This window comes from Sminthopsis crassicaudata, chromosome 1, assembly GCF_048593235.1.
Source record: "Sminthopsis crassicaudata isolate SCR6 chromosome 1, ASM4859323v1, whole genome shotgun sequence".
In the NCBI taxonomy this organism is placed as follows: Eukaryota; Metazoa; Chordata; class Mammalia; order Dasyuromorphia; family Dasyuridae; genus Sminthopsis; species Sminthopsis crassicaudata.
Genome location: NC_133617.1, coordinates 274275520 through 274295932, shown reverse-complemented (window position 1 = coordinate 274295932; position 20413 = coordinate 274275520). Strand labels below are relative to the sequence as shown.

Here is a 20413-nt window from a genome sequence, read left to right as displayed (position 1 = left end):
GTATTTTAGGAAAAATTTAAACAATCATCAATGTCAAAAAGTAGAATGGTTTGTCTCAAGAGGTGATGGATCTCTCTTCCTGGGAGGTCGTGAGCAGAGATTAGGGATGCTATGGTGGGACTTCCTTTCAAACATGAGTTGGTGAGTCCCTTCAAACTCTCCAATGCTGTGACTCTTCTAGTTGATGTGTGCCAGAAAGCTAATGTGCCTCCCAATATGTAGTGCTTAGAATAGAACACCAAGAAGAAGACCAAAACAGAACAGCAGAGGATCATTATGCCAACATGAATTATTTATTCATTTGGGAATAATACTTACATGTTTGTTTCTCCTTTTCATGTTTTTGGTTGAAATATCTTGACAGTATTCATTCTATAGCTATGGAAAGGAGGCTCTACTAAATCTTTTTGATTCTTATAAATACTAAATTAACTGCAAAGAACATGTGAAGGAAGATGCTATCTGCATCCAGACAAAGAACTGATACATAAAGATATAGAGAGAATGATTTTACATAGATACATATTTGTATCAAATAGTAACCATCTCTAGTATAAGAGGGAAGAATAAAAAAATGTATCTGATAATTTTGTTACATATTTAAAAGGAGTAGCAAGTTGCGGATAATAGATTTTCAGTTTCATGTGCATCTTTTTATTATGCTATTATTGAAATGCTTGTTTTATTGCATAAATTAAAAATAATATAAAATTTAAAAAAAAAAGAAAAAAGAGAAAGAAGGCTCCAAAGTTTTCCTTATGGCCACAATTACCTTCTTCACTCCTATGAATTATTTTAGAGAATTATTTAGATGTGAATCTGCTTATTATGGAAGCAAAACAAAGTTTAACTTAGTCTTATGGTGGAGAAATAAGCCTTGGTCATGTTAGAACATGGTTTATAGTTAGCTTCTTCTGGAGACAAGTCATACAGCAGGTACTTTTTATTTTTCATATCTCATCTGTGTTTGTTGATCTGAGAGCAGTTCCAAATCTGAGATCCAGATTCATACCCTACCCATAGAGTAAGAGGGAACAGAATCTATTTCTGCATTTGTGATCTCTGGTCAATTTTACCATCAATATGTCATTGTTTAGGGAGTTGATTTATAGCTAGTTTGGTTTATCTAGGTCAGGAAATGAACCATGCCATGGCCCAATTTAGATTTCTGACTCAATTCCAGCCATTTAGAGCATTTGGATTGTACTATTTGCATTAGAAGAAAGTAGTTTTTCTTTCCTGGATGTAATAGAAAGTCCAATGTTCATAGATTCTGCAGTGAACCAGGGAAATGTCAGACCTTAATCCAGGTTGAGTGGCACACTCTTGGAGATAAATTGCTCATTTTGTGGCTGCAAGCCTTTGCAGTGGGTGGTCCTGCACACAGCATTCCCAGCTTGGAGCTCTGCATAGCCCCCTTTCTCTCAACTCTTCATCTTTCCCATTAGTCATACTTAAGGGACTTGTCTTGGGTCACACAACTTTGCTTTCCTAGATCTGGCCCAGTATGTTAGAACTCTTGGGATGATTAAAGGCAGTCTTAAAGCCAAGGTGCAAACAGAGACATAATAGGAGCTGGGCATTCAAGGCAAAATTTTCAAGGAAGTCAATTAACTCCTTTTAGTTTAACTATGTGCCAAAGGAACAAGGTACTCCCTGATGAACAGGTAAGTGGTAAAGAGAAACTCAATAACTTTTACTCAGAGAGTTATGTTTTAAAATACTTTAATAGGTATTCTAAATTTATTTTCTCAACATTCTGTGGAGATAATGAAGAGGATAAAATACCCATTTTGCAGATGAAAAGATTAAGACAGTTCCAGCTCTGTTGCTTACTAGCTTGACCTTAAATAAATTGCTTAATCTCTTAGACCATTTTATTTCATCTGGCAAAATACTTTCACTATCTTCATTACAGATTATTTTGAGACTTAAATAAGATAATAGATGTAAAAAAAATCTAGTAAAATCCTTGATGAACTGTGAGCTAGCTTCATTCAACCCCAATATAGTCATGTAATTAAAAGAACATTAGGCTTGAAGTTAAGAGGAACTACTATACTATAACTAACAATTATATATCACTTTAAGGTTTACAAAGTACTTACATATATTCTTTCATTTTAGCCTCACAAAAATCCTGAGAAGTAGGGGCTATTATTTTATTATCCCCATTTTACAGATGAGCAAAGTGAGGCTGAAGAATATTAAGAGTTCTTCAAAGTCACAGAGCCAATAAGTGACTGATGCAATTTTCAATCTCCAGTTTTTCTGACTCCTCAGTTCTGGGATCTGTCTGTTATGTCATCCATAGTAACCACTTGAAGGCTGTGCCCATGTTTGTGAAGTTATGTACTTAGGGCTGTTACTCAGAATTTCCAGATTTTTCTTCTTTTCAAATAATCTTTTGGCTTCCTCAGTATTTCTTTTGATGCATTTCTCACGTGATAAAGGAGCCAAATCTAATACTTCAACATCAGAAAAAAATGAATTTTTTTTTCCTCCCAGCTATGGTGGGCTAGAACAAGTAGAGAGAAACTGGTCACTATCTTACTAAGTCATTTGCATGAATGTGAAGTACTCAGCCATGCAATGGCATACTTGAGGTTTGCCAGGCCTGGGAGTGAGTCTGGTTGCTCTCCAGCTTATTTGCTCTTTTGCCTCCTTGTGAAATGAAACCTGTGTATCTAGAGATGCTAAATGAAAGGCAGATATTTAGAAAGATTAAACATTTTCTGTCTGTTATTTCAGGGAGAAGAAGAAGGTAAAACACATCACTTTGTTTTCTCCTCCTGTTCCTTTTTCTCCCTTGACCCAAACACTTTAACTTAGCTATAGTGCTCTGGTTTTCAAAATTGTACAATATCTTGGGGCTATTCCATGGGGTCCCCACAGTAGAGTATATTAAACCCACTCCAGGAAATGGACAGCTGAAAGGTTTGATTGTGTGGGTCTTTGCTCCTGAAAGGCTGGTTTATGTTCTAGTTTCAACAGTACATCTTGTTCCTGCTGTTGGCCTTCAGGCTTCAAACCTGACAACAGCCACCCTGATCTTTCTTAGCAGTAGGAGTAGGGAGGAGGTGAGGGGCCAGGGACTCCTAACTGGAAGATGATGGCTCAGTTCTTTAATATGCATGTTCCTTGAATTAACAAATAGTATCCTTCTTAAACATTGGGGAATAGAGGCTAAAGACTTTGACAAATACCAAAACATCAGTGTATAATGCAATCAGACAGCTTGGATTTTTATAGGAGGGATCTTTAGTTCCTCAGTTTCAATTTGGTTATTGATTCAGGAGTTCAATTAAAAATAATAATAACAGGCAGACCTAGAAACCAAGTATGTAAGGAGGATGTGCAGAGTACAAAATGTGGGGTTCTTGTGAATTAGGATCAGAAGAAAGTGTGACTGGCAATCATTAGTCTCAGAATGAGTCCTGAGTGGGAGAGCTATGAAGAAAAGGATGGAAAAATGTGGAAAGAGAATTCTGAGCAAGGAAAAAAATCTGACAGGAAAGCCTGTCATATAAAATAGAGATAGACATCTGGCTACATTGTAGCTTGAAGGTTTTATAGTAGACATAAGCATGATTTTCTGAGTAGGAGTTAGACAACATGGAATATTAGTGACAGTAATTTTGGAATCTCTCAGGAAGTCTTTAAAATCGGGATTAGGTGTCATTGTTTCAAATGGCTTAAATGTGGTCTTGTCTGAGGGCAGGAGAATAGAATAAATTAGTGTTTGCCATTCTTTGGACTTCAAGACCAGTTTTATTGCAAGTCAATTCAATTCAACAAATGTCATTGTATTAGTGATACAGATAAAATGACTAACAGTCCCCACCCAAAAGAAATTTATATTTTCCAGAAAATATATATATATTTGTAATTTTTATGCATATGAGGTATCATTAAATTGAATATGAGAGAAATGATTATTTCTCTTTCATATTAATAGCTAATAATTAAATTAAAAACAGTTTTTCTGTTGGGAAAACTGGAAATTAGTATGGCAGAAATTAGATATGGATCCACACTTAACACCATATACCAAGATAAGATCAAAATGGGTCCATGATTTAGGCATAAAGAGGGAGATAATAAATAGATTAGAGGAACAGAGGATAATCTACCTCTCAGACTTGTGGAGGAGGAAGGAATTTATGACCAGAGGAGAACTAGAGATCATTATTGATCACAAAATAGAAGATTTTGATTACATCAAACTAAAAAGTTTCTGTACAAATAATACTAATGCAAACAAGATTAGAAGGGAAGTAACAAATTGGGAAAATATTTTTAAAAACAAAGGTTCTGACAAAGGTCTCATTTCCAAAATATATAGAGAACTGACCATAATTTATAAGAAACCAAACCATTCTCCAATTGATAAATGGTCAAAGGATATGAACAGACAATTCTCAGAGGAAGAAATTGAAACTATATCCACTCACATGAAAGAGTGTTCCAAATCACTACTGATCAGAGAAATGCAAATTAAGACCACTCTGAGATACCACTACACACCTGTCAGATTGGCTAAGATGACAGGAACAAATAATGACAAATGTTGGAGGGGATGTGGGGAAATTGGGACACTAATACATTGCTGGTGGAGTTGTGAAAGAATCCAGCCATTCTGGAGAGCAATCTGGAATTATGCCCAAAAAGTTATCAAACTGTGCATACCCTTTGACCCAGCAGCGCTACTACTGGGATTATATCCCAAAGAAATACTAAAGAGTGGAAAGAGACATATATGTGCCAAAATGTTTGTGGCAGCTCTTTTTGTTGTAGCTAGAAACTGGAAGATGAATGGATGTCCATCAGTTGGAGAATGGTTGGGTAAATTGTGGTATATGAAAGTTATGGAATATTATTGCTCAGTAAGAAATGACCAGCAGGAGGAATACAGAGAGGGTTGGAGAGACTTAAATCAACTGATGCTGAGTGAAATGAGCAGAACCAGAAGATCACTGTATACTTCAACAACGATACTGTATGAGGATGTATTCTGATGGAAGTGGAAATCTTCAACATAAAGAAGATCCAACTCACTTCCAGTTGATCAATGATGGACAGAGGTAGATACACCCAGAGAAGAAACACTGGGAGGGGAATGTAAATTGTTAGCACTAATATCTGTCTGCCCAGGTTGCATGTACCTTCGGATTCTAATGTTTATTGTGCAACAAGAAAATGATATTCACACACATGTATTGTACTTAGACTATATTGTAACACATGTAAAATGTATGGTATTGCCTGTCGTCGGGGGGAGGGAAAAAGGGAGGGGGGGTAATTTGGAAAAATGAATACAAGGGATAATATTATAAAATATATATATATATATATAATAAAAAAAATTAAAAAAAAAAATTAAAAACAGTTTTTTACCTTGCTCAATTTCTTACAGATAGGGTTGATGGAAGACAGGATTCATGTTCTCCTCATTCTGGATATTGCTACTCCACCCAACTAACTCAGGCTAGTGTCTGGAATGTAGTGTCTTCATGAGTGGGGGTGGTTGGAGTATAGGAGTAGTATCTCTGGTTAAAAGTGACATGATGTCACTCTAGTCCTTCATTGAAGTGAACAGAGTCCACTTGTCTAATTGTTAACCAATCAGAGATGATTGACACCTTCAGGCACTCTTCTTTTAAATTAATAAAATGATTAAATTATCCAGAAATTATGAGCTTTTTAAATGCCACAGATGGATTGTAATTTTACTGAAAAGAATATTCCTTGTATGGTGTAGACCATAATTTAACATTTTTTTGATACTGAGTTAATCTAGTCTATATCCTCTAAATCAACCACAGTGAGGGTCCATCCAATAATTGGAGGGCCTTTCTATCAGGGCATTGCAGAGATATCAGTGGAAGTATGGTCAACCATCTCTTTTTCTAGTCATAAATCTCTGTGATGTATCATTTTCATTGGTTTTCCTACACAACTATTTCAGAGCCATCTCCAGTCATCCTGATCTATAACTTGTCAATGGACCCAGATGATGGAGTAGAAAATGAAGCTGGTGACTTTGCACAGCTCTGCCTTATTTAAATCCAATTCACTTGCCTGTCATGGTATCCCCTTCCTCATGTCATGGTCTTTTTCCAGAATGAAGGACAAACAGTAAAAGCAACAGCAATAATTCCTTGGTAATATATCATAGCCTTTTCACAGAAACCAGGCACCTCTGCAATGTCCTTTGAGTGAACCACAGCTTTATTTTAAGATCTAGACTACCCCATGCTTTGAAGACTTACGGTATAGTATCATCAGAAGAACATTGATGTTTAAAAATGATGAGTCTTTGTTTCAAGAAGTAGATTTGGGTCATTAAAAACACTGCATACTTTCCCCAAAGTGATCTTATGCACTATTCTCCTATTTAATTGCAAACTTAATACATTGTCTATACATAGTATTTGACCAAGACAGGTATATTCATGGATACTATGGATTGTCCATCCAACTTATATCACCAAGGAATTCTACAATCATTTGTTTAAATCTCATGTAGAAAGCTCTGAAGTGCTCTTCAAACAAGAACAATTGAAGGATTTCACCACCTAGATCCAGTGCTGTATGTTCACCATGATCATAGCAAGTACCTTTGGCAAGCCTACATTTTTTTTGCCTTATTTAATATTAACAATCCTAGGGTCACAAGATAATGTTTTCTTTGTTGTTATATCATTCAAGGAATCCTATATTGTGTTAACATATTCATGAGAGACACCTTTTTAGAGGAGAGATCATTTTTTAATTATTATTTTTAATTTTTATTTATTTTTAGAGGATTTTAAAGTGTCATTTTTGCTCTACTGATTGAATAAGTATAGTTATACAGTCAACAAACAATGTTATCTTGTAATTAATGCACTTTTCAGCCGTCCTTCAAATTGTAAAGGTATGACTTGCTATAGGATGCAAGTTGAGAAAACTTGCCTATTCCTTTTTCATTCAGCCAAAAAGCATTAATCAAGTGTTTAGTTTGTGTTAGACACTATTGTAAGCACTGAGAAAACAAAGAAAAGCAAAAACATGGTCCCTACGTTAAGTTGTACTACTTCCACATTTATGCTCTCTGAAATTGTTATTTAATCACAATTTACTGTCTTTATATTTTAAACTATTGTTGCACTTAGTTATATCTTTCTTCTGGCAAGATAAATTTTTTTCTGCATAAAGGAATTTTTAAGGACTTTTGGTCTCCATTGTAATGATTGATTTATATGAGTTAAATTTCCTTAGATTTCCTACTTCTTGAGTACCTATCTGGTACTCAGCTGGTGATACACCAGTGTTGATATCTATTCTTTTACTCATTTCCCATTTTCCATTATCAATAGTTAGAATAATAACTTCCTAAGTTGGAGTTGTCTTAGTCACAAACTATATCTTCCCATATTTTTCTTTATTTTAATTTGGTATTTTTTTTATCTTTCTTCTAATGAAATGATGTCTTATTTATACAGATAACTTAGGATTGATCCCCACACCAGTAAGCAGTTATTTCCCATTTATTGGAACATAATTAATTTTATTTTTGTATCTTATTCAGTGCTATTTCCATATTTTCCAGGTTACTTTTTGAAGAATGTATTCATTTATTTGTCAATTAATCAACAAACATTTATTAAGTGCTTACTATTCTGTGATTAGAACTTGGGATACAAATAAGAAGCAAAAACAGTCCTTGTCCTGAAGAAACCTTATTCAATTCCAAATTTTTTTAGCTCTGAACTATGTATTCCAATGTATTTTAAAATATTTTCTTCTATTCTTGCTGTTGCATTGAAGTTCCTGAGTATTAAAGCATATGTTAATTTACTGCATCTTATCAGGTCATTCCTAATGTTTATATCTTTTCATCCTTCACAACATATATTGGAGCATGAGCTGCAATTATATTCATGATAGTCCTTTTACAAATATTTTTCTTGAAAATTGCAATATAGATAACCAAATATCCTATGATATGAAACTTCTTGTTTTTTATATACAATAAACCCCACTCTACTAACCCTTTTATTTCTCTTTTCAAAGAGAATGAACCAGCCTTTTGTTTAAATGCTATTTCCTTTTGTCTACTAGTTTCATTTATAGAATGTCAAGATTGATGTTTAGTTTCCCCACTAGAATGGCCATTCTTTAGTCACTGGGCAAGATCTTACATTTAATGCACCAATGACTAAGTTTCTACCATAAGAGCCATTGCCACAGCACATATGGCCCCAGAGTGTTGTGATGTATTTCTATTTGTCTCTTATGTTATCGTACTAGTCCATTGATGATGAGACTCTTCTTACTTAGCTAGGTTTGCTCTCAGAATTAGATAGTCTGTACTTTACCATATTTGAAATCTTTTCAGCATAGTAAAATCTGCTGGTGTAGCTTCAAGAACCAAGAGTCACTTCCATGTCACACTGAGTCGTTGAAGTAGGATGTGTGATGGCGTGAAATAACTAAATGTAATAAATAAACCTCTATCTTAAATATTGAGCCTTGCATATGTGATACTATTTTATTTTTCAAATGTATGTAGATATAGTTATGAGGAATAAAATACAACTTAATTTGACAATGTTTCTAATTTAATAGAAATTACTTGTGGCTAATTATTATTATCCACTGCTTCTATTATATAGGATTCTGAAAATTGTTTTTAATGTTAAAAAGGGATCCTCATACTCAATAATATTGGATGTCACTCAATTGAAACATGTAAGTTCTTTTCAAAGATCTGATTCAGAGATCAAAATGAAAAGTTAGGGGTTAGATATTGCATTGGAACAACGTCAACATGTTTTTTAAACACAGAAATTACCTCTAACTTATTGTGACCACTAATTATAAAGTATAATTATAAAACACTTTCTGTTCACTAATGTAGTAGGATAGGTATTCAAGAAGTATTAATATCTCCCATCTCATAAATGAAGAAACTGAATGTGTGTGTGTATATGTGTGTGTGTGTGTGTGTGTGTGTGTGTGTGTGTGTGTGTGTGTGTGTGTTCATAGAGATCAAGCTGAAACCAAATCTTTGAATTTGAATTCTAAGCTATTTTTCTTTTGGCTCTAAGAATCTGAATTTAGGAAATAAAGTTAGAGATAGAGAAAACTACCTGCAAGGCCAATAGAATAAGGGATGATTGAATATCAGGATACAAACATTTTTCTTTGTTAATACTAAGTATTTATAGGGCAGCTAGGTAGTGCAGTGGATATAGCACCGGTCTGAAGTCAGGAAGACCTGAGTTCAAATTTGACCTCAGACATTTAACACTTCCTAGTCACTTAGCCCTAATTGCCTCAGGAAAAAAAGATACTAAGTATTTATTAACTCCTTACCATGTATCAGGCACTGTGCTAAAAACTAGAGATAAAAATAAGACTCAAAACAGTTCTTTATTTCTAGGAGCTCACAGTCTAACAGGGTAATCAACACAACATGATAACAATATGTATAGGAAATAGTGAATTTTAATTATACAGCTATCCCAAAAAAAATTAGTGCAGTTTTAAGAACTTAAAACTGCACTAATACTTTTGGGACACCCTTTATATTATTTTTTTAAAAGCATTTTTTAAGGATGTAAAAGTTTATAAATCTTATTCACATTGAGTGACTTTATAGTCTAAACTTTTTTAATTATTTCAGTTAAATTTTTAGTTAGTTTAGAAGTTATGATTTGATGCTTTACATTTTAAAAAATTGATTTATTAAAACCAATAATAAATACCAATACACCTAATTAAATTTGTTTTGTGTTAAATTATATTTATTTAAGTTAATATTGACACAAAATATAACTTTTCAGTCATTCTTTCTTAGTTTCTCTAGTGCTTTACATTTTAAAAAGCTATTTACAATCATCCTTATTGTCTTTGTAAAGCAAATATGCATGATTTTGCAGAGAAAGACACAGAAATAGAGAAAGGAATAGTTTGCTAAAGATAATGATGTTGTGGATAATTCCTGATTCTCAACTTTCTGTGGTCATCAATTACTTTTGGCTAGTTTAAATCCAGAGTAATAGACTGATGAAAGGGACTTTCATAAAGTTTGACACTTTAATGAAAGGAAAAGGTCTTCTGTAACATTTCCTCAGGTAGCATATCACCCACAGTTCAATCTTTTCCCCTTATCATTAGTGATTTTTATCACTTACTTCCCTTGTGACTTCCTGAATGTCAGGAATATAATTCTTCTAAAGTGTGGCCTTTAGTTTTTCAAAAAATGTCAGGAAAATTTGATCTTTTGTTGTGCAACCAAGAATTAATTTAAAACCCAATCTCATCTCCAATATACACAAGATATATATTATATATATATATATATACATATATATATATATATATATATATATATTTTTTTTTTTTTAATAGAGAAAAATCAAGTACAAGAAAATAGAAAAAAATCTCTTACGCTTTTGGTCAAAAGATGTTGTGAGATTTTGACTTTTCTTCTGGCTGGACTGGACACTGAAAAGTAAATTTTAAAAAATGCATTAGAGAGAACTCAGAATTATAGAATCTACTGATTTTGAACACTTTGCCTCCCTACCCCTTTGGATTCTCTTTCTTTTGAATTCCTGGTGTTGGAACTGGAGTTAGGGAAAGAAGCTGTGTACTAGGAAAGTGAAGACAAGGAAAAGCAATGTGATATGTTAATTCATTGAGGAAAGCTTTGAAGATGAAAAAAGGCTTTCATTTTGTTGGCAATGATGTAGACCATGAGTATAGAACAATAGTTGTTGTCCTTTGTTTTTGAAGAGGACCAAAATGATATCACTATGTTAGAATTGAATTACAGTGTGTCCGACTGTGGCCGATCAGACCAATATGAGCTCAGAATGCTCTGCTACAGGTCAGAAATAAATAGTTCCTCTGAACATTTGGGGTGGGTTGTCTAACTTTTCACCTCTGGCCTTTCTTCTGAGCTAATTCAATTCTGCTTTGTTCATAGAGCACAGCATCTTTTCTGAGGAGGCCACACCATGGTGAGTGATCCTGTGCCAGTGTCTCCCATGTCATACAATCATTTCTAAAGTTCTTAAGTGAGACCTTGAATGTCCTTGTATCTCCTTTTTTTTTGAATACCAGATAAGCACTTGCTCAGGTGAGACAGAGATAGAGACAAACAAAGAAAGATGAGAACTATGTGAGTTCTCCATAAAATAGTCTTTTTGGCAAGCATACAACAAACACTGTATTGGTTGGAAAAAATACATTTAATTGGTGTCATGACTACATAATATGGTATAGTTAGGTTAAGACAGAATATAGGACTGTTTTTTTTTTTAAATGTAAATTGAGGGGCATCTAGGTGGCAAAGTGGATAGATCACCAGCCTTGAATTCAGGAGGACCTGAGTTCAAATTTAGTCTCAGACACTTAACACTTCCTAGCTGTGAGACCCTGGGCAAGTCACTTAACCCCAGTCTAAGGAAAAAAAAAAAAAAAAGAAAATGTAAATTGAGAGAAATTGTGATAGAATAAAAATCAACAAAAACAATCACAGTCTTGACCTGGCACTTTGGAGTAATGACAATTAAATGCTTTGAGGAAAAAATTCAATTTTGCTGATTCTGGGAATCTCTTGAATTCTTTCTATCAAAATATTTCATTGTGGTGAATAGAGATGGTTCTCCTTCTGTATCTAAATTTTGTTATATCTGCCAGGCCATTCAGGCATAGTTTACAAAAACACAAATATCTTAGGAAAACTAACATAATTATTCATTTTGGGATCATAAGAGTCATAGATTGGTGTAATGGGGCTATTATTCCATTTGATGAAATCACCCTCCTTTGAGAGGTCCTTTAACAGTTTCCTGACTTTGTTACCTGCACTTTATGTCCTATAATTCAATAAATAGGCTAAGAGAGAGAGGAAGGAGTTCATACATTAGGTGTCCCTTTATGAAAACCCTCAATTATATTGACAACTGTGTGGGATCTTAGAGATTAGCTGATCCAATCCCTTCATTTGATAGAAGAGGAAACCTAGAAAGTTTAAGCAACTTGACCAGTTTACCTATAACAAAATTTGAATGCAAACCTAACTCATCTGAGCCAGATCCAGAAATTTTTCCTCTTTCCCTCTCTTTCTCTCCCTCCTGTCTTTCTCTCTCTACACCCCCCCTTTGTCTCTCTGTCTCTGTCTCTTTTTGTTTGAATTTACAGTTTTTTTCCTTCTCAAGATTCCTTATGGGAGCTTTTTGCACAGACTAACCTATTCTGACCTAGGCAGGAATTCAAAGCCTTTAAAAGCAACATGACATTGGTTTTTTCAGCCACCTCTACTGGGAGGAAGAAGGGAGGTTTAAGACAGGTTTTTGAAAAAGAGAGAGATTAAGTGACTTGCTAGGGGTATCAAGGCCTTCTGGGCCCCAAATGAGCCTCCATGGATAGGTCAGAACTTAAAAGTATAATATTGAATGATTGCCTTGTTCAGCCCTAACTTAAATCACCCAGCTGATAAGCTGCTTTATATTTGCAAAGGAAACCATAACCATATTTTCTGAATTCCAAATTGGGACACATAATCAATTTTGCCTTATTTCCAAAGTTGATTTTCCTACAGGTTCACTCAGAGCCTGTTAGGCTCCAGGCCTTTACTGTTAAAAACAATGAGGTCCCTCATCACCAGTGCCATCCAACCTGGCCATCAAAGCTATGCTCTTATGTAAACATAAGAGACCTTAAAGAGCAGCTAATCCCAAATTCCTTCCTCATCTACACTTTACAATAAAGGGAAGGAGCTGAGGCTCAGAGACATCATAGTAAATCAGATATTTGACTTGAGAATTAGGAAGTTTTGTTGTTATTGAGTCATTTCCATTGTGCACAACTCTTTGTGATCCCATTTGAAGCTCTTGGCAAAAATACTGGAGTGGTTTTCCATTTCCTTCTCCAGCTCATTTTACAACTGAGGCAAAAAGGTAAGTGACTTGCCCAGGGTCACACAGCTGGTGTCTGAGGCCAAATTTGAACTCAGAAATGTCTTTCTGACTCCTGTCATTTTATTCATTTTGCCACCCAGTTGTCATGTCAGAATTAGGAAGACCTGAATTAAAATACTTCCTCAACAGTCACTTAACTAGCTGGATAAGCCTGAAGTCATTTACTTTTTTTAGACCTTAGTTTTGTGACCTGTAAAATGAGGGGGTTGAATCAATACTCTAAGGTCCTCTTTAATGCTAAATCCATGACCTTATGCTCCAGTGAAGTTAATTGCTCAAGGTCATAGAGGCAGGACAGAACCCAGATTTAAATTTAGGTCTTCAGACTCAAATCCAATACTCTTTTCAATGCATTTTACTAGAGGCATATTTAGTAAGGGCTAATATGAATGTTTTTTGTGGAGGCATTGAAATGTGTTTTTTTTTCAGCCTGTGATTTTTCATATTTTGTGAGTTTTTAAAAATTCTGATGAAATAATGAATTCAGTTACTATTTATTTTATTTTTAATAATACTTTATATTTCCTCAATTACATGTTAAAATAATTTTTTTTGTGAAACTTTGAGTTCTAAATTGAATCCCTTCCTGAGACCATAAGCAATCTGAGATAGGTTATACAGTCATGTAAAATATTTCCATATTAGTCATTTTGTTCAAGAAAACTCAAATAAAATAAAAAGAATGAAAAAATAGCATATTTCAGTCTGTATTCAAAAAATATCAGCTCTTTCTCTGGAAGCAGATAGCATTTCTCATCCTGAGCCCTTTCGGATTATCTTGGATCATTGTGTTGCTGAGAATCAGTTACTATTCACTGAAACATTAAAACTTTTGGGGGCATTTCATCAATAGTTTATTGGGACAATAGAATAGAATTTTTGTTTTTTTTTAAATGGGGACTGTTCAGGAGAATACAGGGCACTTAGCTTCTGTAACTCTAAGGCAAAAGGAATATCTTATACAAACAGTCATGTAGTAGCCTCCAGCAGCTACCAACATATTCATCTCTATTTCTGACGCAGAACATCTGTGTTACCTATGTAGTGGACTCTAGAGGTAGCATTTTTTACCTCAAAAGAGAGAAATCTAAATCCTTCCTACTTGGTAAATAGGCTTCCTGGACTCTGGCTTTGATAAAGCCCATTGGAATTCAAATGAAGGTACTTGGCTTAAATCCAAATCACTCAGACTTTCACTGATTAACCAATAATAACCAATAACCAATTAAGCAATAATAGAGTCCCGCACAGGCCCTACTTACTCTTTGTTTGGGTTTTGAGGTCGAAGAGTAAATGTAAGTAGCAATTGTTTCTGTTCTGGCCAGAAAGGTGAGTTTTATCCTCCCAGATTGATTTTTTTTATGAAGGTAAACTAGGTTAAATTTTGCCTCAATTCTCAGGAAGTAATTTCTGACTGAATGGGCTTTGCCTCAGACAAACTGAGTCCTGTTAAAGATCTTAGCTTAAAAAGGTCAAAATGCCCCACTGCATCTAGGACCATAACCAGTCATCCTGATCTATATCTTACCACTGGATCCAGATGACTCTGGAGGAGAGGGTGAGGCTGATGATTTTGCACAGCTTCGTCTCCCTTAAAATCCAATTCACTTGCAAGTCAAGACATTCCCTTCCTGATGTCTATGGTCCATTTTCAGAACCAAGGATGAACAGCAATCCTTCACTCTGATCAGACTAGCCTCCAGTTTCAGAAACTGGACATTTTCACTCTTGGCTTCTGGTTCTTCTCTCCCAGATTAGAAAGACATTTCTTAATTCTATCTTCTCTGTTTATCTAAATCCTATTTGTCTTTCAAGGATTAGTTTAGCCCTTACCCTTTCCAGATAGCCTCCTGGGGTCAATAAAATCACAAATTTAGAGCTGTAAGGGATCCTTGTTGGTAGTTTAATCCAATTGCAGCTCAGAACTCCCCAGAAGTTTAATTGCCTCACCTTATGCATTTGGAAACTGAAAGGTAAGCAAGTTCTATCTTCTCTATCCTTTATCAAATTCCCTTCTCTGAAACCTATTGTACTATAACCTCATCTTTACTTATTATAAGTTTTAGATTTTGGTGAAATGGCAGTGTTGGGATTCAGAATCAGGAAGACACTTATTGATCTTTTATTTATTTATTTATTTATTTGTTTTGTTTTTTGAATTTTTTTTGAGGCTGGGGTTAAGTGACTTGCCCAGGTCACACAGCTAGGAAGTGTTAAATGTCTGAGGTTAGATTTGAACTCCAGTCCTCCTGAATTCAAGGGTGGTGCTCTATCCACTGCGCCACCTAGCTGCCCCCCTGATCTTTTATATTTATTGACATTAAACCTCTTTGGACCTCAGTCTCTTCATCTCTGAAATGAGGATAATAATACCACTTACTTTATAGAATTGTTGTGGGGATAACATGAAATAGCATCTGTGAAATACTTAGTCCTTTCAATTGGGTCCAACTCTTTATGACCCCATTTTTTATTTTCTTGGCAAAAATACTGGAGTGTTCTATCATTTCCTTCTCTAGCTCATTTTACAGATGAGGAAACCGAGGCAAACAGAGTTAAGTGACTTGTCTAGGGTCCCACAGTAAGTGGCTGAGGCTATGCAGGAAGATGAGTCTTCTTGATCTCAGGCCCAGAGCCTGAAGCACTGTGCCATCTAAGCACTATATAAATGCTAGCTATTATTATTGTTTAGTATGTATTTCATAGGTATTGGTTGTATTGGTTAACTACTTAAGTGCAGAGAGAATTTTTTGTCCATATGCCCCACAATACAATAAATACCAATTTCAAATGGATTAATTGAGAAGAGGCTTCACTAAGGAGGCAAAATCTTTTGCTAAAAAAACAAAGATGCAATTTCTTCCTAGGATCTATAGTAATTAAATTTACAATTTTAAGTTTCCTTCTGAAGGGATAATACAGAAAGACTGCCTCTTGCTGAAAACTTAAGATACCTCTAATTCAGATGAAGGCAAGGTAAGGTAGGGTTAACAGGTTAAATCAAAGAAGTGGACATAGGATCACTTCAAATTCAACTTGCTATTGGATTTAAGTAGCCAGTTTTTCTTTTCTGGAGAATGTCCTTTCCCTGCAGTTGAATTGCCTCAGAAATGACTCACATTTACATAGATGTTATCCATTTACAAAGCATTTCCTCCATAGAAACCTGAAAGGTGGACATCTGTGTTGTTTGTTAAGGCTGGCAAAACACCTTATATGCTTTATTTCATTTGATCCTCCACCACAGTCTTATGAGGCGTATTTTTTAGGATCATAGATTTGAGCTGGGAGAAACTCCAGAGGTCATAGAATATGACTCCCTCATTATACCGAGGAAGAAAATGAAATCCAGGAAGGTTGTGACCTTCACAAGGTCACTCAGCTAAGAAGGAATAAAGCTGAATTCAGACCCACAAACTCTGCTCCCAGCATCAGAACTCTTTCCACTGCAGGTCTGTAAGACATTCTGCACATTATACTCTTGTAGATGAGCTCATATTGGGACTCAGACAGATCAAATGATAGTCTTAAAGCTAGTAAGTGTCAGAACAGAGAGAACTCTGGAGTTCTTTGCATTTGTATAGCACATTGAATAGATATTCTTAACCTGGGTTAAGGTGAATTTAAAAAAATTTGGACAACTGCATTTCAATATAATTGGTTGCCTTTGCTGCATTTTATGCATTTAAAAACATGACTCTGAGAAGGGGTCCCTGATTGAAAAATTGACTAAGAACTCCTGATTCAGAGCCATATGTTTAGGAAAATAGGAAGAAAATGATGTGTAATATCTATCAGGAGTACTCATTCTTAGTTAATAATATTCATTTCCTTTTAATGTTAAAGTATATTTTTTAGATGAAGAGATTTTATTCAAGTAGAATTCAATCTTACTTTAGAAATGCAGAACAGGTCTTCAAGTCAAACTGGAAAAGACAGTTGACTTCCAATGGCATGGCTGGCCAGCCTCTAGAGTGACCTCACCCTTATGAGAATGGAATCCTAACTCTCTTTTTCCCTTTTCCTATACTTAGCAATATACTGGATGTCCCAAAAGACAGTGCAGTTTAAGACATTTTACATTGTTATGTATAAAGTTAACATTCTCTAGGACTCCCAGCATTTTCAGGCTGAGTCTCTGCTTTCCCTCCTCCAAGCAATGGTAAAGTCAACTGTTTACAAGGGTGGAAGAAAGAATTGTCTGGATGGGAAGTCACACCAGCAAGCAGACAGCTCACTTCATTTAAAACCACAGTGCCTTGGAACTAACAATGAAACCCGGAGCTACGCTTGAGTGACTGGCTTGCACTCCAATACAGATGGGATTAGGAAGAGAATAAAGGATGAAGGGGGGGGGGGAGAAGGGGGACTATTCCTTAAAGGAGGTAAAGGAATTGTCCAGTAATAAGATGATTTCTCTGTGTCAGCTGAGAGGTCTCACAAATTCTTCCTCTAGACACTGAACACAAGCAGAGCCCTCTGACTAAGCCCAAAGATCCAGACATTTGGCAATTTGGCCATCCCTATCCACCCACCTTGGCTGTTTTTGAAATGGGCAACTTTGGGGTTCTCAAGTATAATCAGTATTTAGGTCAGCAGATTACTTGACCTCTTCTTTTGAAATATAACCCATTGACTGGGGCACTTCCCCCTATGTTTCCCTGGATATTGTTGTGAAATTGTATTTCTGAATCAGCTGGTTCTTATTTCATTAACTCCTTAGCTCATGGAAAAATAGAAGATTCAATAGGGTTATCCTGGGATTTTCAACTTATTTCTTATTTCCTAAAACAATGAAAACCTTGGGGTTGCAGGGGCTAAATGAAATGGAGCAAAGAACACTGAACAATCCTCAATGGTTTTCTAATGAATTGTTTCTCAATCAGGAATCCGTACACCTGAATGGTTCCTCCAGAAAAAAAAAAAACAAAAAACAATAAAAAAACCAAAACCTCAACAATCAGATATTACTGACCTGAGAATTAAACAACAGTCTAGCACCTTATTTTCTACTCTTTCCATTGTATTTAAGAAAAGATGAGAATGTATAAGGATCTCTTGGTGAGCATAGCTTTTTTTACTCACCTTTGGATGAAATCACAGTGGTGAAAACTTCTAAATTTTCATCGCTGCAGCTGTAAATCTGATGCATTTTATTTCAGCCGTCTCTCCCTGAAGCGTGTCCTTTATCTGGCGACTGCTCTGAACTTCCAGTCAAGAGGTTTCCCTAATCCAATCTGCCTCTGTGATCATTGTCCAGGTCCACAAAAGACAGGCCGATGCTGTGATCTCATCTCATTCCAGATTCTTCATTGCAACATTTTCTACTCCCATCTGTCTTTTTATGAATTCTATTATTGCAAACATTTGCCTGAGCAGGGGAAGCTTCAGCCTCCTCCCAAGCTCAGATGGAACAATTTTATTGTATGATATGTCTGCCGCAGTGAATTTGTGAGACTTTCATAAAGTGAAGGGGGATAAAGTGAAATAACCTAGCTTGTTGTATGTGGGTGGCAGAGGGTTGGGGGGATGGGGTGGGAGGTGAGGGATGCTCAGCTATGGAATTTCAACAGTTAGGTACCCAAAATGTCCAGTACTGACAATTATTTCTTAATTTCTCAAGCTTAAGATTTTGCAGTTTCAGTTTTACCATGAAAATTCCTTTGTTAGCAAGGATTGAAAATTCAATACTTTTTCATATTAAATTAGGCTTTTCTTTAAAGTTTCTGTTAAACACAGGGATCCTTTCTGTTAAAATAAATAAATAAATAAATAAATAAATCATGCCTGTGCATTATAACCCTTACATTTTCAGCAAGCTGAGCTTTTTGGCATCCACATAAACCCTCGAAGGCTATGCTAGGGAAAAAGTCCATTCTAGGGGGATTATAGTTATAGGACAACTTGTTATCACCAGCACTATAGTGCATAATAAATAAATAATTAATAAATACTTTTTGACTGACTGACTTATTGACTGCATATACATACTTTGCCTGTACATATGCTTTACATTAGAGCTAAGGAATCTGTGATAGTATGATAAATATTTGCTCTTACATAATAATAATAATAATAATAATAATAATTAATATTTGTATAGTGCTTTAAGGTTTACAAATTCTTTCACAAATGTTATCTCAATTGATGTTCACAATAATCCTATGATATTGATGCTGTGTTTTTACAGCCCCATTTTATAGAAAAGGAAAGGGAAAGAGCTGTATGACTTGACAAGGAAGAAGTTAGAGTCACATAGCTAGTTAGTGAAATAGGATTACAACTCAGGTCCTTCTGATTCCAGTTTGTGTGTGTGTGTGTGTGTGTGTGTGTGTGTGTGTGTGTGTGTGTGTGTATGTGTGTGGTTTCTGGGCTCTTTCCCCCACAAGCCACTCTAATGTGAGATAGTCTAATTAAGCCTCTTATTAGCAGAGGCCTTTTCAGAGACACTACCTAGGAAATGGTTCCCTAAAATAATCATGGAAGTACACAGGCAATTGGGAGTAGGTGATGGAAATGGAGGAAGAGTCCTCCCTGCTGCTTCTTTCTATCATCCTTTTAGTGGGCCTTGCAGTTAGGAATCTTTTCTTTCTTTGTTACTTTACTTTCGTAGCTTTGTTCCTGGAAGAATTACAGAAGAACATAGGTAGAATTGCATGAACTAGAAAAGAGAGTTGGATTGTAATCTGATCTGGTGAAGGGTGGATTTCCTACACTGTGAAAATCATAGATCCATCTAAGTGTTTGTCTAATTCTGGGAAAGATTATATCTTAAGCCACTATCAACTAATACTTTAATGATCAGTTAATTCCTTTTGGAGGGAGGGCATGGGATTAATCATCTGTTATTTGAGAACATGAAGAGAGTACATAGAACCTTTGTCAAAAAAGTATTACCTGGGATAATTTTGCTGAGTTATTTTTCAGTCTTATCAGACTCTTTGTGACCCTATTTGGGGTTTTCTTGGCAAAGATATTGGAGTGATTTGTCATTTTCTTTTCCAGCTCACTTTACAGATGAGGAAACTGAGACAAATGGATTTAAGTGACTTGTCCAGGATCACACAATTGGTAGATGTCTGAGGCCATATTTGAACTCAGGAAGATTAGTCTTCCTGACTCCAGGCATGGCACTTTATTCACTTTGCCTTCTAGTTGCCCATGGATAACTGAGTCTGAAAGGTAGTTGACTGAGGGGAGATTGAAGAATTGAGAGGTGGGGATAACACAAGAGGTGGGAACACACTGATCTTCATGGAAGGCCCTAGCAATGTGAATTAAATCTCAATTCCATAGGTTGTTCACCTATAGCCTATTCAACAAAAGAATGAAGCATTCATTAAATGTTTACTATGTGGAAAGCACTGTGGATAACAATATAAAAGCAAGACAGTGCCTGTTCTCAAGGGGCTCCCATTCTAATGGGGGATGAG

At 35.4% G+C, this 20413-nt stretch overlaps 1 protein-coding gene across 1 annotated transcript in view; it reads right to left on the bottom strand.

Moving 5' to 3' along the window:
• VXN (vexin) overlaps positions 1 to 18236 on the bottom strand; it is a 32012-nt gene extending 13776 nt beyond the window's left edge. Inside the window, exons 1-2 of the mRNA XM_074278802.1 lie at positions 18066 to 18236; positions 10442 to 10497 (exon numbers count right to left, since the gene is read on the bottom strand). Coding sequence (XP_074134903.1) covers positions 10442 to 10497; positions 18066 to 18132 — 123 coding nt within the window. The 5' untranslated portion in view covers positions 18133 to 18236. The remainder of the gene's footprint in view (positions 1 to 10441; positions 10498 to 18065) is intronic.
• Positions 18237 to 20413: the final 2177 nt, after the last annotated feature.